The 26,997-nt window shown below is 37.8% G+C and overlaps 1 protein-coding gene across 4 annotated transcripts in view; it reads right to left on the bottom strand.

Annotated features, from left to right (window-relative positions):
* Positions 1–445: 445 nt before the first annotated feature.
* LOC124777034 (arrestin domain-containing protein 17-like) overlaps positions 446–26,997 on the bottom strand; it is a 191,088-nt gene continuing 164,536 nt past the window's right edge. For all 4 annotated transcript variants that reach the window (XM_047252298.1, XM_047252295.1, XM_047252297.1 and 1 more), the window contains 4 exons: positions 22,957–23,145; positions 22,184–22,538; positions 7,088–7,214; positions 446–1,556 (listed from right to left, as the gene is read on the bottom strand). In XM_047252298.1, the coding sequence (XP_047108254.1) occupies positions 1,541–1,556; positions 7,088–7,214; positions 22,184–22,538; positions 22,957–23,145 (687 nt within the window). In that variant the 3' untranslated portion in view covers positions 446–1,540. The remainder of the gene's footprint in view (positions 1,557–7,087; positions 7,215–22,183; positions 22,539–22,956; positions 23,146–26,997) is intronic.

Raw genomic sequence — 26,997 nt, 5'->3', positions numbered from 1 at the left:
TCTCAATGAGAAATGGGCAAATCTGAGAAAAGCAACCCAATTTAACCTTTAGACGGTGCTAAATTAAGGCAATAGAAAATCTGTGTCACAGTGAGACATAAAACGTATGAACTCATACAGTTTCTGACTTTTTTTATTGTGCTTGTCTCTAGTGTCTCATGATGAGACTGCCTGTTTTTAGCATTAATTAACTTTACTAGAATTATTTTTTGATACGGTTAATGCAGATACTAAAACCTGTAGTACAAAATAAAATAAGTTGATTGTAATATGACAATATCTATCTTTACACTGAATGATATTGGATGAAACCATTACTCTAGAGTCTAGACAAAAGTTTACAACAATATCCCAGTACCAATGACTTTTTGTGGGAAAAAAGGTTAAAGACATCTACAAAAATGCATTTTTAATTACTTAAAATTGACTTCAATTTTTTTTTTTGGTAATTATTCTTGTCCCATTTCTTATTCATTTAACTTGAGGGAATAAACAGAACAAGATTATGTGTGGGGATATTTCTTTTGAAAGCATTATAAAACTTAATGACCAGTCTAGTCATAAAATATAAGCAGTATATGATATTTGAGAAGTATTTTGTTACATGGAAATCTGAAATTACAGTGGTTAATGAACTGTAGTCAGAATGTTTCCTCTATAACCAGATACCAAAGAATGCCCTTGTTGAAAAATTTGCTTTATTAAGTACTAAAGTAGCCAACTTTTGTTTTATTATAGTTGTTAGGAATGCATCAGCATAAAAACACTCTATAGTAACAGTTTAGCAACACACTAAACTCATGTTATTGCATGGATCTAATTCAGTTAAGGGTTGTATACAGAAAATAGTGACAAACAGGAATCACTTAAATTATACAATTATTCATGATGTCATTTAATAATACACAGAAAGAGAGTGTGCAAAGTAATCAGCTACAGGCAAAGAGCTAACTGGTAAAATGGAAAGAAAATTAAAAAAGCTTGAAAACTGTTCACAGTTGTAAAGTTAGAGCTCACAAATTACAACAATGGTGCCCTTCTCTGTGTGAAGTCTGCCAACTAAATTTTCCCAGTCACATAACTGGAAATGTCTTTGTTCCATTCATGCCCATAAATTCTTCAAGAAAAACTATACAGACAAAATACTATTGGGCTGATTTCAACAGTCACACCACAACAATGAAAATGTGCCAGTATAGTCATTTACAATTATAATAAATGTTAACAATTTCTGTATAATTCAGTATAATACTGAACTTCCAATATTAGGCTGTAAATTAAATGAGTATAATTACATGAGAGAACAAGAACAACCATTGCCTTACCCTTGTAAAAATACAATATTAGCATAACAGACAAGCAGATACATGCTTTAGCCAAACAAGGAATGATATTTCATGGCCCTGTAGGATGGCTGCACCTCTATTGTGATCATAAATTGTAGTTTATAGGGAAATGCAGACATTCAGTATTTCTTTCCTCTAGAACAATAGTCCAGAAAGCCTTGCATCAAAAGCACAATATGATAAGAACCAAATTCTCATGATCCAGAGTCCCTAAAAAATTAAAAAATTCTCAAGTTTTTCTCTGTAACACATAATATGCATGTTATGAAATTGGTTCTCTGTTTATATTTTATATTATAAAGTTTCAAAAAAATAACATGTGAATTAAGTATATTTCCAGATGAAAATTAAGTGCTGCCAACACGAGCTTCTCTACTATAACTGAGTTTAAGTCAACAATAATAAATCAAAACTTGCTGATAATTTCCTGTAGTACAGGTTTGGGAAGAGTAAAATTTGATTTTGAAAAGACTGTAAAAATCCAACCAATTTTTACTAATTGTATTTTTAGCACCATAAAGTACATAAAAAAAGCATTTAGAAGTAGCTCAGATTTAGAAATAACTCAAGTATGATGACATCCATTCAAATGTAGAACTCACTCTTTACTCTATCCCATCATGTATTTTGTAAATATAAATTCCATACATAAATCAAAAAAAGTCACTTAGAAAAATAAATATCTTAACATCCGATGACATTCATAGTCTCTGATTTTGTAATGCAAAATAGAAATAAGCACTTCAATGTTGGATCTTTAATAGGCATATTTAAAAAATACTGGTTATTACTATAAGTGTGTCAAGCCATTCCCAAAAGTCATCATCCTACTATGATTGTATTAATTCCAAAAAGAAAGAACAGAAAACTGAATGCAGTTTCAAATTCACAAACATCTGTCAGTAAACAGCAGGCTCAGTGATTTTTTGCAGTGGATGAGGTCTGGTTTATAAACTTGTAGTAGGAGGTAGTGAAAATGTGATTCATTAGTCTCATTACATACAGTGTACAGATCATTAGATCTGCTGTACAGGAGACATGCCAAGTTTGAAAAGAATATAATATCTTTTTACACTGTTTTGACTAAGTTACGTGTTACAGATGAACAGTTATGCATGTGCTTCTATATAATATTTGTTATACATTAATAGCTACAGATAACAGTCTACATCTTTCTATTGTTCCATGAATTCTCAATGGAATAGTAACTTTTACTGCTAAAATATTATGAAGTAGCCTTTTCAGAGAGTCAAGACTCATGTTTAATTTTTTTCTACCTTGTAGTTTGTTACATATTTTAGCCCCATGTACAGAGGTGTCTGAGGATAAAGCTTTAAGTGATGTGAGGAAAGTTTGAAGTTCTCCTTGTGATGAGTAACATAGCTGTGCTTAAAGTAGTACTTCAGTTTAAATTGGTTATTGTAAACAAAAATCAAAATTTCAAAAATGTACAATGAGGGATTGGTTAGTATTTTTAACTGTTTATATAATGATGACATAACTCATTTTTATGGACAGCATATGTGTTCGTAACAATATACTTCTTAAGAATTAATGGTCTTGTGATGTTTCTAGAATTTCCCCAGAAAATTATCTCATACTGAATAACTGGTGAGTATATAGGGCATCTCCTGTACCTGAGTTATCCATGGTATGCAGTGCTGGGAGCAAGAGTGTCATAGGGATTAACTTGGATATTGTGTAGGTTGGATGGTTGACAGTATATTGCTCTGGGGCATGAAGGTAAAATTGTGGTTGGGATATAAACCACCTTAGGGTGTGATCAAACAGTCCATGCATGTAATGCTGGTTCATGGTATCCAACAGGCACAATATTTCAGCAATTAAACATGTCACCATCATCAGGTGTACTGATGAAATGAGCTCCAAGAGGTGTGTGACCAACTTATATCCTCTCCCCCTGTGAGCCATTCGCTGTACAGTCTGTGCCCAAGGGAGTGCATCGGCAGCTGCGGAGGTGATGGTGATGGAGTCCGTGGTAGCATTCCATTCATTCTGGCTGCCAGATCATTGTGTTTGCTACAGCCAGAGTCCCAGTTGATTAGATTATCCTTGGTGCAGATTTCAATAGTGTTTCTAATGGCAATGCCACATTATTTTGAAGTCTATATCAAAACCTTGGTATGTTTATATTCCACTGCATGATTCTCAAATAAACTGTGGTCTGCCACTGCCGACTTGGTGGGATACATTAATTGAGTACCTATGTCATTGGTTTTCTTGGCATCAATCTTTGATGCCGCATGCTATTTGTTCAATACTTGTCTTGCCACATCTACATAGATTCTGATATAACCTGGCCTACCACAAATGGAGATCATCTTTGACACCCAGCAATAATGCCCATGTTTTCTTGGGTGGGCAACATAAAGTTTATACTCAGTGTTTTTTCAGTATGTTTCTGATTTTTCCTGACAGAGCACTGGTGTACAATATAAAGGCACCGGCTACATCTTCCTCTGTGACTTCTTGAATCTCCATACATTGTACTATGGTGGGGCAGAGAGCATGTATAATATGCTATTATGAGGAACCATTTTCTCGGAACACAGATCTGAAGTGTTCCAGATCCTGGGCAGTCTCTTTACATCTGGGATAGTGCAGGCTCTGTGTGCAAGCATTTTCAGTACCCCATTCCTCTGCACAGGGTGGTGTCAGTGTCTGCATGCAAATACAGGTCAGTACGTCTTTTCTTCTGAGACACACAATGGCCCAGGATGTCATGAGCTCTTCTTTTGAGTATGGTGTTCAGGAATAGTAGTCTTTCTTCTGCTTCAGTTTCTGTAATGAATCTGAGGTTGAGATGTATGGAGTTCAGATGTACAAAGAAGTCAATGAGTTTGTCCCCTCCATGGGACAGGTGATGACTGTGCTATCTACATAAAGGAAAAGCAACTAGGTTTCCTTTTGGATTATGTCAGGGCTTCTTCCATGAAGTGCTCCATATACAAATTCACAACCACAGGTGAGAGTGGGCTGCCTATTGTGATTCCTTCCATTTGTTCATAGTATTCTCCATTAAAGCCAATGATCTTGCCACAGTGGTAGCACCGGTTTCCATCAGCTCACCGTAGTTAAGTGCTGGCGGGCAGCACTAACACTTGGATGGGTGACCATCTGGTCTGCCAAGTGCTGTCGATAAGCAAGTTGCACTCAGCTCTTGTGAGGCAAACTGAGGAGCTACTTGATTGAGAAGTAGTGGCTCCAGTCTCGTAAACTGACGTACGGCCAGGAGAGTGGCGTGCTGACCACTTGTCCCTCCATATCCACATCCAGTGACACCTGTGGGCTGAGGATGACACACTGGCTGGTTGGTATGGTTGGGCCTTCATGGTCTGTTTGGGTGGAATTTAGTTTAGTTTTCATTTTATTCTCCATTAAACAGAAAATGTAAGGAGGTCAGAACATGTCTGAAAAGGATGGTGGTCTTACCATCAAATTTCTGACCAATAAGTTCTAGTGACTGTTGTAGTGGCACCATGGTGAATAATGAAATGAAGTCAAAGCTCATCAGGATATCTGTGTCCTTCAACCTGAAGCTGTTGAGGTGTTTCACAAAATCCACAGACTTGCAAAAGTGATGTGGGCATTTACCCGCAGAAGGGCTTAGTATTTCTGTCAGGGATTTTACCACCTAGTATCAAGGAGCCCTGATATTGCTGACAACAGGGCATAACAGTGCTCTATCCACAAAGTCTTCATTGTACAGTACTATGTGGTATTATTTTTTGATGACCACCTTTGGTAAATCCAAGTTGTTGTTCTCCACCTTCTTGGTAGAATCAGTGTTGATCTTCCTGTAGGAATCATCATTTACCAGGATCAGTACCAGCAGCATATATTCGACTAATGTATTCCAACAATAGCAGTTGGAGAACACTGTGCAGTGAAGAATAATGTGATAGAATATGAACATACCAGGATTTTAGCACTGTCTCCAAAATACTGGAACAAGGAAAATGTCATTATAGAGGCCATCAAAATTCACACCAGAAACAATCTTATCAACTGGGGCTGCAGCTGTAGTCTCAGCAAGGCTTGGGAATTGGCACTGGGTTTAATTAAGCAGACACTCACTAAACACAATGATCTAGTGCCCAGGGAATATCGAGTAACTACACCTACTCCATGGCAGATGGTGAAACCTTCCCCTCCATGGCTGTGAAAGTGTGACCTCAGGTGCGGATCATGTAGGGAACTGATCGTGGGTTGTAGGTGACATAAGTCAGCCATGCACCACTACAGTTTTCAGTTTGTAAGCACACCTGATGGTGGCTACATGTCTGATCATCAAAATATTGTGTCCACTGAACACTACAAACCAACAGTACACCCCTAGTCTGTTTAGACAACAAATATGCTGGGAGAAACTGAAAGATCACATCTTAGAGCTTGATGAGAATTACCTGGAGCCCTGACTAAGGTTGTGTCTTGTTTTATTTAGGCTTGGGTAATAAAGGTAGAGCTGCTCAACAGCCAGTTTGCAATTATCATCTACTTTTTGGTGATAAGTACTGATTGAAAGATTTTATCTTTCACTTAATTATTTTGTACTAGTTGAACAGGATATGGTCTTCCTTCAAAGGCTCTGACAGGTTTATTAGTATATTTAGATAACTCTTGTTTACCACTATAGCTGCAATATTTATTATGTCAAGACTTTAGGGAAGGAACAGGTCAACTTGGAAATGTGCCAGATGCCATCCTGTCTCTGTTTCTATTTTTGTTTTCTTGCCTAGAGCTCATCACCCAGTCTTTGTTTCTTCTTGTTTTCATTTTTTGATACTTCTTTAACATACATGTTTCGTCATTGTATAAAGGATATCCACTGTCATGCAATTGGAATGCCTCAACCTTAACATAGGCCGTGGAGTGGCAGTTACTCATTGCTAGTGCTCATGTCGCATCTTGTTAGTTTGTCTTCCTACATCTGAGACACTAATCATCTCCTCTACTCCTTCCCTGAGGTACCTGCCCCTCTACCACCACCAGACTCCTTACTTGTCACTGTGGATGCCATATTCCTATACAACAACATAACCCATACCCATGCCATTATTGCTATGGAACATTTCTGTTTCCAGTGTCATCAAGACACCAATTCTATCTGCTCCAACCTAATCTCTTTGGACACCTCTTTTTCACCCTTTACATCTTTTCTGAAGGGCAAATACATGAACAAATGTGCAGGGCTGTTCAGGAGATTCATATAACACCTGCTGTATGGAAATCTAGATAATCTGTAATGCCACTCATTCCACAGTATCAGTCTCATCATCAATCAGATACGTGTGTGCTTATGTCTGTTTAATTTCCTTCACTGAAGAATGACAATGTAGTTTGAATCAAATAAGTGATTTGATGCACCTTTCCATGCTCATCTGTCCTGTGTGAGCCTCTTCAGCTTGAAACACACCAAGATGGGATAGCTCCACTTGGCACAATTCTATTCCTTAAATATTTCTTTTTTCCGTTAATGAATAAACGATAGTTACATAAACTAACTGAAACTGTAATGGAACTGTTCAACATAGCTCATTTTTATTGTAAAGTATTGGAGAATCTGATTCACTGTAATTGAAAACACACACCAAAGAGATGGAAACCACAAGTTGTATAATTTTCAAGACATTTGAGTAAATGTATGTTGTAGAAGCATTATTTTATGAGAAACAGAATTATTTTCATATTACTAATATACAGAATATAACAGTACTTACTTTTCAAAATGTAGATTGTATGTGGGATACCTTGGAACAAATCTGTTATCATCCTGATAATGTCTTGTATCTTCTTCGTCATCAATATTACTGGCTCCATACACACATTCTTCATAAGAAGGAGGCGCTGCAACGAAACACACATAGAGTAGTAACACAGAATATGGCGGCATATATGTTTCTTCTTCTTGTAATACAGAAATACAGTCTTCTTTGTGACAGATAAACCTAGGTATACTTTCTGCAAGTAGTCCTCAACAGCTCTTAAATGATTCTGGAAAGACATCATAAGGTGGACAACAGCTATCATTTTAATAATAATTAGTGTTACTTACTAATTACTAATTTCAGTCTTAAATCATCAGCACAATGCAGAATACTTAATAACATGCTGGATAGATTTTTTGGCCATACTCCTAAAGAATGATAGAAAAATAGTAGTGATATTCTGGTTATTGGAAAACAAGTAATTCAAAGAGAATAAGCAATTACATGTCATATTGAGAGAGAAAAGTAGATCAGCTAGATTAAGAGGCACAAAAACAAAATGTTAAAATGGGGTTAGTTAACTGCTGGAGCATGCACAGCAGTCTTTGTATTAGTCTCACTAAGGTTATATTTCGCTCTTAGCACTAGGAACAGAAAGCTGGCTGAAACAAGAAGTGAATATGAGTGAAATCTTAAATTACACTTGGATAAGCCAGTTGCCATTTGTATGGTGTATTTCTGTATTTGCCTGAAGGTGAGCAATTTCTTTTGCATAACCTACATACAATAATGCAGGTATCTCATTAAGGACAAGTTCTTTCCTTTATTGAGTAAATTATTTTATTTTCTATTCAATGAATACTTGTTTCAATATCTGCCCTTTTAGCATCATACAATGAGTGAAAGGAGGAAGGATAACACAATCTTTCACAGTGAAACAATTTTGGAAGACAGAATTCAGTATTTTGTACCTTTCTAGCTCCTCATCCTCTGTATCACTCGTCAGCAAGATATTGCATTTGGCTAATTAATGTGTATTGCTCATCAATATGGAATGGGTAGGATTAACAGAGGAGATAGACGAAAACCAAAATACAACAGCTAATTTCATAATGGGTTTGTTAAGAAAGTGTGGAAATGTCTCAGAAATACTCATCCAACTTCATAGCTACTGTAAGTGAGGTATAGTGCATCACTGTTTAGTCTTAAAATCTTGAGAACACTTTTTGAAAAGAGTCAAGCAACATTTTACTTTCCTCCCAGGTATTTCTTGAGAAATGGCCGGGATGTAAAAATCAGAAAAAATTGAGCTCATACAGGGACTTACCAACAGTTATCTTCTGTGAATAGAAAATGTAAGTGGAAATGATAGTGGTATATGAAATATACTCCACCTAACACCCTAAGGCAGCATATGCAGTATAGTTGTGGATTATAATAAAATGGCTGGGACTATAATAATTCTAACAGCATATTCAGACATATGAATTTAAAAATAAAAATGTAATAGTCTACTCAATTCTCAAACATATCTTTATCTTGAGAAAGGTAAAGAAAATATATTTAAAAATATGTAAGAGAAAGGAATGATGGTAAAGAGGGAAGCTCAGTCCAAACACAGATGAACAGAGTCATACAAGATCCAGGAAATTACAGGGAAGCAATGTGTAATTATTATGTAACTACAGAATATGCAAGTAAGTGCCACTCAGAAATATTTCAATCTGGGATCAACATACATGACAAATGCTGAAGCATTGGGCTATCAAGACACTAGTGGTATCTGATGAAGAATTTAATGAAAATCAGTTTTTGTTATGTTGTAAATTGGATGAAATAATCACTAGAGCAGCTCAGATTTCACAGACTAATCAAAGACGGTAAGATGTTATTTAAATGATGAGTAACACACTTTTATAAGTTATGGATACAGGACTTTAATATCTATATTTAACAAGGAAATTATAAAAGCTAAGTCAAAGTGAAATGGGCACTAACAGTTAATACGAAATTGGAATGAGATGCACCAAACTGTTAATAAGTCATTCCGTTTTGCAATAAGTTCTGCAACATAACAGCAGAGCCTCAGGTTATGTTGGTGATACAAAGGTAGGGCCAAGTGTTTTGGGTGGACCTTAGGCTAGAGACCAGTTGTATACACAATAGAAGGGTCATATTTTTATCCAACAGGAGGAACATCTTAACTGTAGCTATCCTACACTACAGGATCAAAATTTGAATATTATACACTTCCTCCAGCTTAGGCAAATGAAATGGAGCAAATCAGTTGGTTCTTTCCACATAAGATCGAGTATATGATGTGCCTTAAGGGGCTTAATGAAGCACTATTTTGTTCATGGGTGGTTCCTGTCAGCAGCACATATCTAAATAACTAACTGCAGCATATTGCTCAATATTGTAAGTTAACACATTTATGGGTGTGCACACCCACAAAGGTGTTAACTTCAAAATTCACACCAAAAACATAGGACAATTTTGACATGCAAAAGCATACAGCACTGCAGCAAACCAATGATGGATACAAAATGAGGCCCCAGCAAAAATACAAAATGGAATGTTTACACCTGTCTGAAGATGGATTTGTAAAAAATCCAAAACCAATCATGGTTTGATCAAAATAAACATTATTAAATTATACCTGTGGCTGGTTGCTTTTACAATTACAAAGCCTATAGTATTACAGCCACAATCTCAAAGTGCCAGTTTTCAACAAAATAGTTTCTATCAGAGGCATGCTCTTGTTTAAATGAGTATGACTGAACAGTGGGGTACCAGATGTCTCATACTACCTTCCTCAGCACCTCTAAAAAATTTCCCAGAAATTTTGGCATTCGAACATATTCACTCTGTTTATGCTGAGTAAATGGAGACAGTGGAAGTGGGAAAGGGACAGAAAAGTAATAAATACTGAAAAATAGAAGACAGTGCTTGTGGCATAGAAAGAGTGAGGGAGCCAATTGCAGTGTGAGAGAAAGACAGGGACACGGTGGCAGTGGAACATAGTAGACAGAGACAGAACAGTGCTAAGAAAAGAGGGAAGGAGAGAGTGCCGGTGGGAGTGGAGTAAAGAGAAAGAGGAACTGGAAGTGGGTGAGAGTCAGTGATAATAAGAGCAAGTCCATGAGAATGACAACAAGGAAGAGAGAGATAATGACAGTGAGAAGAGACAGCAGTAGTAGCAGAGAGCAAGAGGAGACAGTGACAGTGAGAGGAGACAGTAGCAGTTGGACAGAACAAAGGAGACTGTGGCTGTCAGAAAGGAGACAGTGACAGTGACTCAGAGATAATGACAATGATTTGTAGTGAATGTGTGAGAATGGGCAAGTGAGAGCGAATGGTTTTGGTGACTTAAAGCAATAGAATAGTGCATGTGAATGAGTTACAGTTAAGGGAGCTTGTGGCAGTTAGATGTGAGTTGCATGTTAAAAAGAGTGTGATATGTTTGCATGCTCAAATTTTTGGGAAAATTTTTAAAGATGCTGAGGGAGGTAGAATGAGGCAGCTAGTTCCCCACTTTTCAGCTGTCAGAGTGTTTTAAACGGGAGCATATTCACATTTTTGGGCTCCGATGGGACCATTTTTCCACTGGTACTTCATATGAACCTCTTTCACATACCTTCTTATTATTTTCTCTCTCTCTTTTCCTGTTATTACTTCTTCTGACTCATGAAAAAGAAAAAAAATATTCTTGCTTTATTATGTGAGCTGTGCAACTATTTTTCCTACTGTCAGTGATTTATCTGATTACTCTATTTTCCAAAAAACTTTGGCATACAATCAAGTTGCATTAGGAAGTCTGCTTTATTTGCTAGTGGTGATTGGTTTCAGGCCTTCATCCATTTTCAAACAGAATACTGTAGTGTATGCATGTCTGAACAACCATAGCAAATAATCCAAATTGCAATACAAATACTTAAGCATACAGTAGACAAGAAACAATGACTAGTGCAAAAAGAACTTCTGCTTTATGTATTGCTAATATTTGTGTCTTAATTTCATACTTTTAACTTTCAATTCACTGTGATGGTAATAGTACAAACTACCAAAATGTTCCTGAAGGTTGTGTTCATATATTTTGTACACCATAAAGAGTAAAATGACTGTTAATATTAATAAATTGAATCCATGTGAAATAAAATTGATACTGGAAATGTCTAATGGAAAGAAAAACTTATAAACAGGTCTGGCCCATATAATTGTGATTGTGTGATTGTGATTTTTAATGATCCCATAAATTACCTTTCGTACAGTTATTTACTTGTAACATAGCACAGATCATTAGACTTACAATCTAGATAATATGAAATATAAAAGTATATAAAATAGCTTACACATTAAATATACATAAGAGCTTTCACAGTATATATATTGGAGGGGAGGCTTGTGTGCCTCAACAATACAGACAGCCGTACCATAGGTGCAACCACAATGGAGGGGTATCGGTTGAGAGGCCAGACAAACGTGTGGTTCCTGAAGAGAGGCAGCAGCCGTTTCAGTAGTTGCTGAGGCAACAATCTGGATGATTGACTGATCTCGCCTTGTATCACTAACCAAAATGGCCTTGCTGTGCTGGTACTGTGAATGGCTGAAAGCAAGGGGAAACTACAGCCATAATATTTCCCGAGGGCATGCAGTTTTACTGTATGGTTAAATGATGATGGCATCTTCTTGGGTAAAATATTCCGGAGGTGAGATAGTCCCCCATTTGGATCTCTGGTTGGGGACTACTCAGGAGGACGTCGTTATAAGGAGAAAGAAATCTGGCGTTCTACGGGTCGGAGCATGGAATGTCAGATCCCTTAATCGGGCAGGTAGGTTAGAAAATTTAAAAAGGGAAATGGATAGGTTAAAGTTAGATATAGTGGATTAGTGAAGTTTGATGGCAGGAGGAACAAGACTTCTGGTCAGGTGAATACAGGGTTATAAATACAAAATCAAGTAGGGGTAATGCAGGAGTAGGTTTAATAATGAATAAAAAAGTAGGAATGCGGGTAAGCTACTACAAACAGGATAGTGAACACATTATTATGACCAAGATAGATACAAAGCCCATACCTACCACAGTAGTACAAGTTTATATGCCAACTAGCTCCACAGATGATGAAGAGATTGAGGAAATGTATGATGAGACAAAAGAAATTATTCAGATAGTGAAGGGAGACGAAAATTTAATAGTCATGGGTGACTGGAATTTGATAGTAGGAAAAGGAAGAGAAGGAAACGTAGTAGGTGAATCTGGAATGGGGGTAAGGAATGAAAGAGGAAGCCGCCTGGCAGAATTTTGCACAGATCATAACTTAATCATAGCTAACACTTAGTTCAAGAATCATAAAAGAAGGTTGTATACATGGAAGAAGCCTGGAGATACTGACAGGTTTCAGATAGATTATATAATGGTAAGACAGTTTTTTAGAAACCAGGTTTTAAATAGTAAGACATTTCCAGGGGCAGATATGGACTCAGGCAACAATCTATTGGTTATGAACTGTAGATTAAAACTAAAGAAACTGCAAAAAGGTGGGAATTTAAGGAGATGGAACCTTAATAAACTGACAGAACCAGACGTTGTAGAGAGTTTCAGGGAGTGCATTAGGGAATGATTGACAAGAATGGGGAAAAGAAATACAGTAGAAGAAGAATGGGTAGCTTTGAGCGATGAAATAGTGAAGGCAGCAGAGGATGAAGTAGGTAAAAAGACGAGGGCTAATAGAAATCCTTGGGTAACAGAAGAGATACTGAATTCAACTGGTGAATGAAGAAAATACAAAAATGCAGTAAATGAAGCAGGCAAAAAGGAATACAAATGTCTCAAAAATGAGATCGACAGGAGGTGCAAAATGGCTAAACAGGGATGGCTAGAGGACAAATGTAACGATGTAGAGGCTTATCTCACTAGGGGTAAGATAGATACTGTCTACAGGAAAATTAAAGAGACCTTTGGGGAAAAGAGAACCACTTGCACGAATATCAAGAGCTCAGATGACAAGGGAGATGTTCTTGAGGACAATATTATGGAAATGAAAGAGGATGTAGATGAAGATGAAATGGGAGATATGATACTGCGTGAAGAGTTTGACAGAGCACTGAAAGACCTAGGTCGAAACAAGGCCCCAGGAGTTGACAACATTCCATTATAACTACTGATAGCCTTAGGAGAGCCAGTCCTGACAAAACTCTACCATCTGGTGAGCAAGATGTATGAGACAGGTGAAATACCCTCAGACTTCAAGAGGAATATAATAATTACAATCCTAAAGAAAGCAGGGGATGACAGATGTGAAAATTACCGAACTATCAGTTTAATAAGCCATGGGTGCAAAATACTAACGTGAATTCTTTACAGATGAATGGAAAAATTGGTAGAAGCCGATCTCGGGGAAGAGCAGTTTGGATTCCGTAGAAATATTGGAACATGTGAGGCAATACTGACCCTGTGACTTATCTTAGAAAATAGATAAAAGAAAGGCAAACCTATGTTTCTAGCATTTGTAGACTTAGAGAAAGCTTTTGACAATGTGGACTGGAATACTCTCTTTCAAATTGTGAAGGTGACAGGGGTAAAATATAGGGAGTGAAAGGCCATTTACAATTTGTACAGAAACCAGATGGCAGTTATAAGACGCGAGGGGCATGAAAGGGAAGCAGTGGTTGGGAAGGGAGTGAGACAGGGTTGTAGCCTATCCCCGATGTTATTCAATCTGTATATTGAGCAAGCGGTAAAGGAAACAAAAGAAAAATTCAGAGTAGGAATTAAAGTCCATGGAGAAGAAATTAAAACTTTGAGGTTCGCTGATGACATTGTGATTCTGTTAGAGACAGCAAGGGACTTGGAAGAGCAGCTGAACGGAATGGACAGTGTCTTGAAAGGAGGGTATAAGATGAACTTCAACAAAAGCAAAACAAGGATAATGGAATGTAGTTGCATTAAATCGGGTGATGCTGAGGGTATTAGATTAGGAAATGAGATGCTTAATGTAGTAAAGGAGTTTTGCTATTTGGGGAGCAAATTAACTAATGATGGTCGATGTAGAGAGGATATAAAATGTAGACTGGCAATGGCAAGGAAAGCGTTTCTGAAGAAGAGAAATATGTTAACATAGAGTATAGATTTAAGTGCCAGGAAGTCTTATCTGAAAGTATTTGTATGGAGTGTAGCCATGTATGGAAGTGAAACATGGACAATAAATAGGTTAGACAAAGAGAGAATAGAAGCTTTTGAATTGTGGTGCTTTAGAAGGATGCTGAAGATGGGTAGATTACATAACTAATGAGGAGGTACTAAATAGAATCAGGGAGAAGAGAAATTTGTCGCACAACTTGACTAGAAGAAGGGATCAATTGGTAGGACATATTCTGAGGCATCAAGGGATGACCAATTTAGTATTGGAGGGCAGCGTGGAGGGTAAAAATCGTAGAAGGAGACTAAGAGATGAATACACTAAACAGATTCAGAAGGATGTAGGTTGCTGTAGGTACTGGGAGATGAAGAAGCTTGCACAGGATATAGTAGCATGGAGAGCTGCATCAAACCAGTCTCTGGATTGAAGACCACAACAACAACAGCAACGACATATTCACAATATTACACGGTACAAAATGACTTAAGATAATAATAATAATTTTGTGAGATATAATTAGCTTATATTATACATCAGTGGTTCCTAATTATAGTTAATTTCTTTAACACCAATTTCTGTTGCCAGGTCTTTTTATGATGTGCGAGATTTATCACTCACAGGATGAACTCTTGATCACTGTTTGCCAATGTAGTCAGCTACACTATAAAATTCTCCTTGTGTTAGAAACTGTTTTAGAGTTGTGGGGAATGTTTTCTCAGTTTTGAGGTCTTGTAATTACCTTGGCATTGCTTGTATTAACTTGCTGCCAGAGTATTTGGGTCCTTTTTCAAAAATCTTAAGTCTATGTGGAATGCACCGCAGTTGTTTTCTGTTCCTTGTGTTGTGTGTATGAACAGTCTCATTAGTCTCCAGTTTGGTGTGATCACGTAATGCACTCACAATGGTCTTGAATATATACAATGATGGAAACGTTAGACTGTTTAGTTCTTTGAAACAACTTTTACATGATTCTTTTTTTTTCTTTTTTTCTTTTTTTTTCTGAATATAATTCAAATGGGTTGCTTCTGTAAAGTGAACATTTTCTTAATTCCTGTGAAAGTTGATTTCCCACATACTGTGATTCCATATCGCATGTATGGTTCAAAAAGTCCATGATAGACAATGCACAAGAACTCTCAGTGAGTATATTGAGCCAGTTGTTTCATTATAAATATCACTAAGTTTTACTTACTGGAAACAGTATTTATCTGCTGTTTCCAATTTAGCTCACTATCTATTGTAATTCCCAAAAACTTAACAGAGGCTACTTCTTCCAGTCCTTTTCCATCTAAGAAGACATCCATATGTTCTTCTTTCTGTTTATTATTGAAGACCATGTACATAGTTTCTTTTTTTCAGATTAATAATTAATTCCTTTCAGAGAGCCATTGTGTTGTACTACTGACTGATATGAATGTATTTTGCCCAAGTGCCTCCAAATTTTTGGAAACATTTTCTTGTCTTATCAACTACCTATATTTCTTCTGGTGCTACCTGTAGGCTTCAATATTTATTCTCTGTTTCATTTCTCCTAAGGCAGCTCTCTGTTCTATTATTTCCTTCATGATCCACTGCTTATTTTCGAGATTTTTGTCATTTTGGAAATGCTAAATTGAAGTAATGTGTTACGGTGTCTTGGAAAGCATTGTATTTTTCTTCTGTTCCCTGGGCTTGAAGTGTGTGCATCCACTGTTCTTTTCTTAACATCACTTTGACAATGTTGATATTTTGATGGCTGATAAGCGTAACATCTCTTTCTACGCTTTTGTGTTCCTTTTGTGAGTTCAGATTTCCGTATAATTCACAAAGCTGTCCAAAATGATAAGAAATTCCTGTTAGCAGAACCTTTGTTGTATATGCTTCGCTATCTATATTAGTGATAATATTGTCAATAATTGAATCAGTTACCAAAGTCGCTCTTGTTGGTTCCATAACAGTTGCCTTCATGTTGTATTGTTGTAGCAGCTCCTCAGATTTTTGCTTTCTCTGTCTCTCTTCCCATATCAATGTTAAAATCACCACATATTACACAATCTTTCATTTTGTTTTTTTTTCTACTAGAATCGGCATTTTTTTGAGGAAAGGATTTATTTTGCCACTTGGTGATCGGTACACACAGAATACTCTTAACTCATTGTAGACTATACCTGTAATTTCAAAATCTTTTTCTTTGCAATTTGGCCATTAAAATTGCTACACCGAAAAGAAATGCAGATTATATATGGGTATTCATTGGACAAATATATTATACTAGAACTGACATGTGATTACATTTTCATGCAAATTGAGTGCATAGATCCTGAGAAATCAGTACCCAGAACAACCACCTCTGGCCATAATAGCGGCTTTGATACACCTGGGCACTGAGTCAAACAGAGCTTGGATGGCATGTACAGGTACAGCTGCCCCTGCAGCTTCAACACGATACCACAGATAATCAAGAGAAGTGACTAGCATATTGTGACGAGCCAGTTGCTCGGCACCATTTACCAGATGTTTTCAATTGGTGAGAGATCTGGAGAATGTGCTGGCCAGAGCAGCAGTCGAACATTTTCTGTATCCAGAAAGGCCCGTACAGGACCTGCAACATGCAGTTGTGCATTACCCTGCAGAAATGTAGGGTTTCGCAGGGATCGAATGAAGGGTCGAGCCACGGGTCGTAACACATCTGAAATGTAATGTTCACTGTTCAACATGCCATCAGTGCGAACAAGAGGTGACTGAGACGCGTAACCAATTGCACCCCATACCATCACGCCAGGTGATAACGCCAGTATGGCAATGACGGATACACGCTTTCAATGTGCGTTCACCGCGATGTCGCCAAACACGGATGCGACCATCATGATGCTGTAAACAGAACCTGGATTCATCCGAAAAAATGACATTTTGCCATTCGTGCACCCAGGTTCATTTGAATACACCATCGCAGGCACTCCTGTCTGTGATGCAGCGTCAAGAGTCACCGCAGCCATGGTCTCCGAGCTGATAGTCCATGCTGCTGCAAACGTCGTTGAACTGTTCGTGCAGATGGTTGTTGTCTTGCAAACGTCCCCAGCTGTTGACTCATGGATCGAGACGTGGCTGCATGATCCGTTACAGCCATGGTGATAAGATGCCTATAATCTCGACTGCTAGTCATATGAGACCGTTGGGATCCAGCACGGCGTTCCGTATTACCCTCCTGAACCCACTGATTCCATATTCTGCTAACAATAATTGGATCTTGACCAACGCGAGCAGCAATGTCACGATATGATAAACCGCAATCATGATAGGCTACAATCCAACCTTTATCAAAGTCGGAAATGTGATGGTACGCATTTCTCCTCCTTACACGAGGCATCACAACAACGTTTCACCAGGCAACGCCGGTCAACTGCTGTTTTTGTATGAGAAATAAGTTGGAAACTTTCCTCATGTCAGCACGTTGTAGGTGTTGCCACCAGCACTAACCTTGTGTGAATGCTCTGAAAAGTTACTCATTTGCATATCACAGCATCTTCTTCCTATCGGTTAAATTTTGCGGTTGTAGCACATCATCTTCATGGTGTAGCAATTTTAATGGCCAGTAGTGTATGGGCATATTTCATTTTCCTGTAGTTCTACTTCTAGTTTTTTATTACTCATGTATTGCAGATTTTGATACAGAATTATGAGCTTAATTTCTTTTTGCTTACTAATAAAGTACTCAGTCTCTATTTGATTAGCATGTTCATGTTTCTTGCCATTAATATTTAACTTCCAGTTTTTGCTTCCCTTGGCTGTACCATAAAAAATCATCTCCCAAACATTGAGACATCATCTTTCTTCTTACTAAAGTTCTTTTGGGCACTGATTCACTAGGCTTTTTTTTTTCTTTGTGCAGCAGTTTGCTGCTGTTCTTCATCTTTATTACTTTTGCATTTTGGACTTAGTTCCAGTAACATATGCTCTTCTTCTGCAGTGTATTTTGGGTTTTTATTTAGTGTACTTGTTTCTCTTGTGGCTATGTTAAATTCAGCTCAGTCTCATTAGGCCTAGCTATTTTTTGCTGCTCTTCATCAATAGTTTTGCCTTTCAGATTAATTTGCAATGATATTGCTTTTTCTGGTGCTGGATATTTTGGATTTGGAATGGTTCTATCATTTCTACTATGGAGCTATCAAAATTCACCACTTTTTGGTTTTCAATTACTGTCTTCATTTCTACTGTGGATATGTTGCAATTCAGTCCAGTCTCGTTAGACCTAATTATTTTTTGTTGCTCTTCATCACTGGTTTTGTCTTTTGGATTAATTTCCAGTGACATTATTTCTTCTTCTGCAGCTTATATTGCATTTTGATTTAGTTTCATGACTTCTTCTGTGGAGATTTCACAGTACAGCTCACTATTGTCAGATAAATTTTGGGTAACTGTTTTGGTTTCAATATATTGTTAGTTGCTGTTGAAGTATTCCTATTTGCCTCACTTATCACCTCTCTTTTCAATCTTTTACACAAAGCTGTTTTTACTGTCAACACTAGATGCAGCCCATGCCTTGTAGAATCATTTCTGCTCAGAAAGGTGTTAACATCAATTACTGTAACATGATCATGCTCAACTGCAGCTCTCATTGTTTGATGGTTTAATTTATAAAGTGAATTGTTTTTGCTGGGAATGTTATACCTGTGTGGGATTGTACACAATATATGTAACAACATAACAGCAGTTGCATCTAGTTGCAGAACAGAAGTCTACATAATATTTGCAAGTTGCAGAAGTCATTACAAATTCACTGCCTAACAAAATAAGCAGAGCACCCAGAATACATGGTCACATGCCAGTGTAATTTTGGACAAGTACACACTATCAGCATCTATGTAAATGATCTGAATCAATTCTCTGTGTGGAACAGCAACAACAGTGTATTAGTGTTGTTCATGTTTTGTGCTGCTGCTGGGTTTGGAAGGTTATATAGGGGGCATGAACAGCTTCAGATGTTCAGTGAACACTCTGAAGGTTAGAGCAATGCTGTGTATTCATTTTAAACACTGCTATCAGCATGTGGCACAGTTTGAAAGGGGCCTCACTATGGACCTCTATTGCATCACCCAGTTTAATTATCATAGAGATTTGTGGGGAATTTGGATGTGACAGTGGCCCAGTGTCGGTCTCCATGAGAATTTGAGGGTAGGCATACTTGTTGTCAAGCTCCCAGTTGACCCAGTCTATCCATCACAAGGGAGGGTCAACACTTGTGCACTGGCATGTAACAGCGCATGTTTCATACAACTTCAAAGCTAATTTGGATTGTATGGTTAACTGTTATGCCATTAAGTAGGCCCCATATAAATAATTTTGTCTTCTGAGCTGCATAATATAATTTTCAACAACTTCCTGTCAAAAGACTCGCTAATATTACTTCCATCTGTTTGTAGAAACATGTATTATCAATTCATTTAATTGTAATTGAGTTACTAAAGAGATAGAAAATGTATTGTAATTATAATGTTTCAAACCTGTAACAACTCTGTTTCTCATACTGTCAGCTTGCTATACTATTGGTTAACATAACAAAGACTTATTACCTCATAATTATGGTAATTCATAAAATGAAACCAGATTAACAATATGAACAAAGTGTTTATTTGGGCTACTGTATTATATATTGAAATTCCATTCACACTAAAAAATGCACTCAGTTTTCAAACAGGGAACATGGGAGGAATACTTGGGATAATGCAGTTTCACTGTAATAAACAAAAATATAATCATCATTTATTTGAATCATTTCACTTATTTTTCCATGGAAACAAGAGATATGTAATCATCTTTTTATCAGTTTCATGCATTTCAATTGTAAACACTGTATGATGACATTTTTTTGTAATTATGAAGAAGTTCTGTAATTGCAGTTAGTGAATTCACTATATGCAACAACACATCGAGTGTTAGCAAGAGATATAAGACCCACAAGAAATCATACAGGAAGCCCAGTATGGTGCAAGATCTTGAGCAGCACTTTATGATGTAATAAATTGTACACTCGAAACAATAACTGACTTTCCATGTCTTTTGAGAACCATGGTGTTCTCTGACCTGTTTTGACTTAAGAAACTTACAGGAAACATCAACTGCAGTGAAGCAACCAAATGAAGATGAGTTCTGATCAATGTTTATTATTTTGAACAAGCCGAGCTATATCCCACAAGTTGTAAGAACATTTATTTCAACTGCCATCGACAAAATTAATATTTCGTGAAGATTTTTACTTTGAATTGATTTTTATTGAGAACATTTACCCCCAGCAAGGTGGTTACACATCATAACCTTTTCACATCTGTGCATGCCAAGCAAGAACAAGTGATGGACTCCCTGTAACACCCTGTGTCATCCTGGACCATTGGTCAGAGACTAGCAGCAGCCGGCTGAGGGAATTACTGCCCCAGGCATAGACTGCCATTAACACCACAATGCAATGGCTGTGTTTGGAGTGATGCTATGCCTGGGAATCATGGACTGCTGTCGAATGCCATAACATTGTATTCAGTAATGAATTGTAGTTCTGCACTACCCCACATGACCATCGCCAGTGAGTATGTTGGTGTCCTGAGGAGAGGTCTCCCTCTTCTAATGTTTTCGGGAGGCACAGCAGTGTCACTCCGGGTGTCATGATGTGGGGAACCATTTGGTATGGTTTCAGGTCACAGTTGGCAGTAAGGGAACTCTTGACAGCACAATGGTATGCATGGACATTCTGTGCCCTCATGTGTTATTTCTTAGGCAACAGTAGATGCACTTTTTCAATAGGGCAGTGTTCATCTACAAATGGAATGTGTCTACCAACAGGCCATCTGACGCTAAGCTACTCTCATGGCCAGAAAGGCAGCCATATCTGGCCTCGATAGGACATCTGTGGGACCAGCTGAGATGTAACTTCATCACAGTGCTTCCATCCAACCAGTGCATGCACTGAGGCCAGAGGAGGTGAATGTTTCTATATTCTGGTATATTCAATGTTGGTATAAAACAGCATTCTGGCATGCTTGATATTTGTGTAAATTGCTGCACTCTCCATCCAGGAGTTCAGTTCTGCTCTGAATGTACATTCGGGTCAATAATAAAAATGCTTTCAGTTCTAAGTGTTTTACTTCAATGATGACCCTGCTTCAGATTTGGACTCAATTACATTTCCAGCCCAGACAATATTGTTTTTGAACATCTACGTATTTTGTGTTATTTTTATTCTCCAAGATGGGCCACAAAAATTAGAAGATAATACAGTTAAAATTATTATTGAGAACTATCATGTCCCTTCTTTACATTAGTTCCTAACTTTCATGTAATACAAACTGACAGCCCACTCCACTATCAGAAGAAAGAGTTGTTAATTTTGTAGAACCGGATTTAAATGATGTGGTGGGGTATACAGAAATGGTCTAGAGATGCTATAATTTTCATGAGAGAGTGATATTTATTACTAATAACAATGTTGTTGTAATGTTCACCCAAACTACACTGCATACTTTTCATCAGTGAACATGACCAGAACATGCAGCCTTGACTTCTGACTTCTGTTTTTCATTCACGAAAATGAAAAGCTTTTTTGTTAATTTCTGATTTTACAAATCGGAGAACAAATATGGAATTGGTAATTAAAACTGAAACTAGAATCACACAGTATGAGAGTGAATAAGCTCTTCTTCCACAAGACAAATACGAACACATTTACAAACTACATAACAATATAAGTGACTTTTCCATATCTGTAACTTTCCCAATTACCACCAAACACTCATCTGTATACTTTTTGTACCTGTTGCTTATACTTTTATTTTTTTGAAATAGCATTATTTTGGAAAGAGCATATTAAGCAAATTGCTAGTGTATATACAAAAAGTAGAAAACATCTTTCTAGTAATTTGTTGTCCCATCTGTACACCCATAATTGTTTCGTATAGATTAAGTACAGGTTAAAAAGGAAACAAGAGAATATGAGAATACTTACGAACTTCTGGGTATGACAGGGGTGGCGCAGATGGAACTATGTTTAACTCATTTGACAGTCCATCTGTCATACCATGCTGACTTGTGCTGGGTGGCATGACAGCTGCAATATTGGAGGAACATGGTGCAGTAGAGTACTGTGTCTGAGGTGGTGGACATGGTGCCGAAGCTGCGGATGACTGTGGAAATTTGACAGGGGCATCTTGCAAGGAGGGGAGTTGAGGAATCTGAATGTTGGAGCTCATTATCTGTTTGGATAATGGAGGTGGTATGTAGCTCAAGAGTGGAATTGTTCCTAATTTTATTGGGATGTTTACATGTAAGTTTCTGTGGGGCCCATTGATAACAGCTTTAACCTGTTAACAGGAAAAATGAGAAGTAATTTCATATACAGTTTACAGATCATCAGGTTCTAACAAAATATGGCACAAATACTGTTAAAACATGACACTTCATAATTTATGATTATTGAATAAAAAATAACACGCAATTGTGATAAAAATTTAGTGTAACATTTATCTGCAACAAAGGAACACAAAGTCATAATTTACTGCACACACTTATCTCTATTTGAATGAAATTTTCTTGAAAAAATGTATCACTAATAATAGTGAGCTCCACATAAGTATTTCTTGATAAATGAAAAGCACCAGTTTACTTTTGTTAGCAAACTGGTGCTTTTCATTTATTATAATGTTGTTCTACCATGAACCAATAGAAGATTCTGTTAACATAAGTATTTCTTCATTATGGAGTCAAACTTAGAATGCTTACATGCAAAAAGTAATCAAGATCAATGATACTGCAGTTATTCAAATTGGATGGAGGCAAACTAGGAATTTTCAACTTTCTGGTCCAAGTTCTAGATGCATTTGGCCCCACAGGTTCATACACAATAGTCTCCATTTTGTCTGTTATTCTCTTTGTTTCCTTACGAGGTGAATGGGCAGTGAAACACACATTCTGAAAAGAAAAAATGTATTAATTATTATTTGCAACAATATTTATGAAAACCAAAGTAAAAATTCAAACAGTGTAAAGAGTAAATGTAGATGCACTTTGTGAACAAACAACTTCAGTCATTCAATCAGTAATATGAGTGTAATTGATAATTTAGTACTGAGCATGAACTTGATGAGCAAACAGAGTTTATTATAGAACCATGACTTTTTTAAAGGAATTCACATGAATGCCATACATGCTCTACAGTTCACTGTACTTTTCTTGTAAGTTTATCTGCTAAATAGTGGACATAAATGACATCCATACAATGAAAATTTTCTTTCTTATGTGATTCTGTCACAACCTACTCACAAATCCATTCAAATTATAAAAGTGTGTGTATGTATGTTTCACATCTCCTTCTAAACCACTGGATCAATTTCAACCAAACCTGGTGTGCATATCATTTACTGTAACAAAAGAATCACTGTGTGTGTAAGAACCATCAACCTCTGAAAGGGGTGGGGCTGAAAAAGAAGCATAGTTTATGATACACAAATAGCCTGACTATATTCATCCAGAATTCGAGAATGAGAGCACTTAGTGACTTGCAGCCAACTTAAGACATAATTTAAAATTTTTATAAGACATTTTCTTGCTGACAGCCCCCACAAAATGATGAAAGGAAGAAAGTTATTGGTTACTACATTTTTGTTGTTCATTTTGTAAAAGTGCTGCATCATGTGTGATGTTTTAGTTTACTACTTCTTTACTACTAACTCTATTCACCACACATTTTTCAGGCAGTACCCACAATTACCACTTGATACACATGCAAAATTACATCATTGTGTGACACATAGTTCAGGAGATATGACGTCACAAACATTGAGCTGCATGAAAACAAAACTGCAGGGCTAGATTTGCTAGAGATGCAGATAAAATATGTGTATACAAACATGACAAATACGTTAAATATATGTGACATGAGAGCATATGGTAAAGTCCTCCTAAAACATTGATTTCAACCAAACTTCATACACATATTACTTACTTTCTGGAAAGAAATACTGTGGGTGTAAAAAGCAGAAACCTCCTATTGAGGTGAAGGTGATAACATGGGGAAAGAAAAGAGGGTAGGTGGAGATGGACAGACAGAGATGAGGAAGGAGGAGGTGCACACAGATAGGGGAGAGGAGGAGATGGACAGAGACAGGGGAAAGGAGGAGATGTGCTAATAGAAGATTAGACTAAGTACATACCCAAGCAATGTCAGTTACTCAGCTAGTAAACAATAAGTAGAGGTGTTAGTTGTTTTCATTTCATTCGCATACTTTTTCTTTTAGCTTATCTTAGGACTTCCTATGCTTCACAAAAATGTATTCACTGATTATTTTTTGCCTTCTTTTATGACTAAATAATAGTAAACGCACTCATAATTTTTTTCAGACTGAAATACAAACTTTCATATGTGTTCATGGAACAAGCTGAAATGATTAGATGGAGCATTTTCTTTCTCCAGTCTAATTTAATATGTGTTTATCACAAGGATGGCTGTGACGATTATGTCAACAGAATTGGTCAACATTAACCATTTTCATCGTTATTCTTACACCATATTTCAGTAACTTAGCTCATAACCTTCATCAGGTGTGACCTGAGGCTGCTCCTCGAGTGGACCTGGTCCAGTATTTATGTCAGTGGCCTTCCCCTCCACTAGCGGTTGCAGGCGTTTCCTCTGCAGTCCGCACCCACTCGCTGCGACCTGCTGGAGAGCTGCTGTTCTGTTTTCTGTCAGCTGCAGTTCTGCACCCACCAGACTTGCTCCTGGGTGTTCCATCTTCTGCATGGCATGTTTGGAGTTCTATCTGGGTTGCCAGCCATTCTCCATGTGGTCCTCTCCCGCTCACTGCAATTTTCTGGAGCATCACCATTCCAGTTTCGGTCTGCTGTGGTTCTGAGTGTTCCCTCTGCTGTCCGTGCCTATCAGATCCACTCCTGGATGTTCTGTCTTTGGTCCGGAGAGCCTGGCACTCTGTCTGGGATTCGTTTTCTATATCTATGCCTTCAGTTCTTCTGTTCATGGAGTGCTGCAGCTGTCCCCGTTGCTCCTTTAACAATTCCAGAGCAGGATCCCGGGCTCTGCTTAGGTGGTAACCCAGGCTGCAGTTCATGAGATTGTCAGTTACTTTTATCTCTATCAGTTCCCTTATAACACTGTCCCAAAAGCTGGGTGTCTGTGCTAGAATCTTGGTTTCATCATAATTCATGGCATGTTCTAGTTCTAGACAGTGTTCAGCAATGGTTGATTTCATCACCCGTCTTAATCGGGTGTGCCTTCGATGTTCCTTGCACCTGATATCCACTGTTCTTGTCATCTGTCCAATGTAGGACATGCCACATTGACAAGGTATATTGTAAATGCCTGGTTCCCATAACCCCAGCTCATCTTTAACATACCATCCCACGTGTCCCCCATTCTTGCTGGATGGACAGAAAATACACTTAATGTTGTGTCTATGGAGAATCCTACTGATTCTGGCAGAAATAGAACCAGCATAGGGCAGATATGCTACCTTCTTTGCTTGATCTTGCTCTGCTTCTGGAGCCTGTGGTGTAGTGGCTGGTTGGAGTGCCATCTCAATTTGTTTGGTAGTATATCTATTTTTGCAGACACTGTTTTAAGATGCTCTATTTCCATTTGTAGACTCTCTTGGTCTGACAGGATATGTGCTTTATGGACCAATGTCTTAAGAGCCCCGTTCTTCTGCACAGGGTGGTGACAGCTGCTGGCCTGCAGATATAAATCAGTGGGTGTGGGTTTTCAATACACTCTGTAACCAATGGATCCATCTGCTTTCCTTTTAACTAGTAAATCCAGAAACGGCAACTGGGCATTCTTCTCCAGTTCTACGGTAAACTTGAAATTTGTGTGGCAGAAGTTAAAATGTTCAAGCAACTCACTGAGTCTGTCCTTATCATGAAGCCAGATCACTAAGGTGTTGTCCACATTCATACTGCCCTTCTCTGTATATGTTCAATATCCCCTGCTAGTCCTATTTGATATGGGTCCCAAACACTTGAGCAGTAGTCTAGGATGGGTCACACAAGTGATTTGTAAGCAATCTCTTTTGTAGACTGATTCCACCTCCCCAGTATTCTGCCAATAATCCTAAGTCTACCACCTGCTTTACCACATTCCATTTCACACCCCTACAAAGCATGTGGGTCTATATACTGTCATCTCTAATGCCCTCTCCTCAAATCTCTCCATAAACATGTTGGCAACCACAGGAGACAGTGGGCTGCCCATAGCTACACCTACAGTTTGCTCGTAATATTGGTTCCCATACAGGAAATATGTGTACACCTGAACAGGTCCAACAGAGCACTGTCAAATTATTCTGCAATCAGTTCTAGTGATTCTTTCAGTGGGACCCTAGTGAACAGAGATACCCCATCAAAACTAACCATGATGTCTGAATCTATGATGTATAGTTGCTTGAGGCATTGCAGGAAGTCTTCTGAGTTTTGGATGTGGTGAACACATTTCCCCAAATATGGAGAAAGCAGAGCTTTCAAATACTTGGCTGTTGCATATGTAGGTGCCCCAGTATTACTGACAATTGAGCATAGGAGCATGTCCTCCTTGTGCATTTTAGGCAAACCATTTAATCTAGGTGGTACTGGTGCTTTTTCCTGGAGTTGTCTGATTATCTTATCGGGCATCCCCATCTCTTACAGAAGAGTCCTGGTCTTCTTGTCCACCTTGTCAGTGGGGTCACACTCCAAGGTTCTATATGCAGGGTCCCTCAGAAGTTGGCGTATTTTCTCATCTTAATCCACCCATTGCAGAATCATTGTAGAATTCCC

Source organism: Schistocerca piceifrons, chromosome 2 (genome assembly GCF_021461385.2).
Source record: "Schistocerca piceifrons isolate TAMUIC-IGC-003096 chromosome 2, iqSchPice1.1, whole genome shotgun sequence".
Lineage (NCBI taxonomy): Eukaryota > Metazoa > Arthropoda > Insecta > Orthoptera > Acrididae > Schistocerca > Schistocerca piceifrons.
Note: the sequence above shows the minus strand (reverse complement) of the source record. Positions and strands in the feature narration are given on the sequence as shown.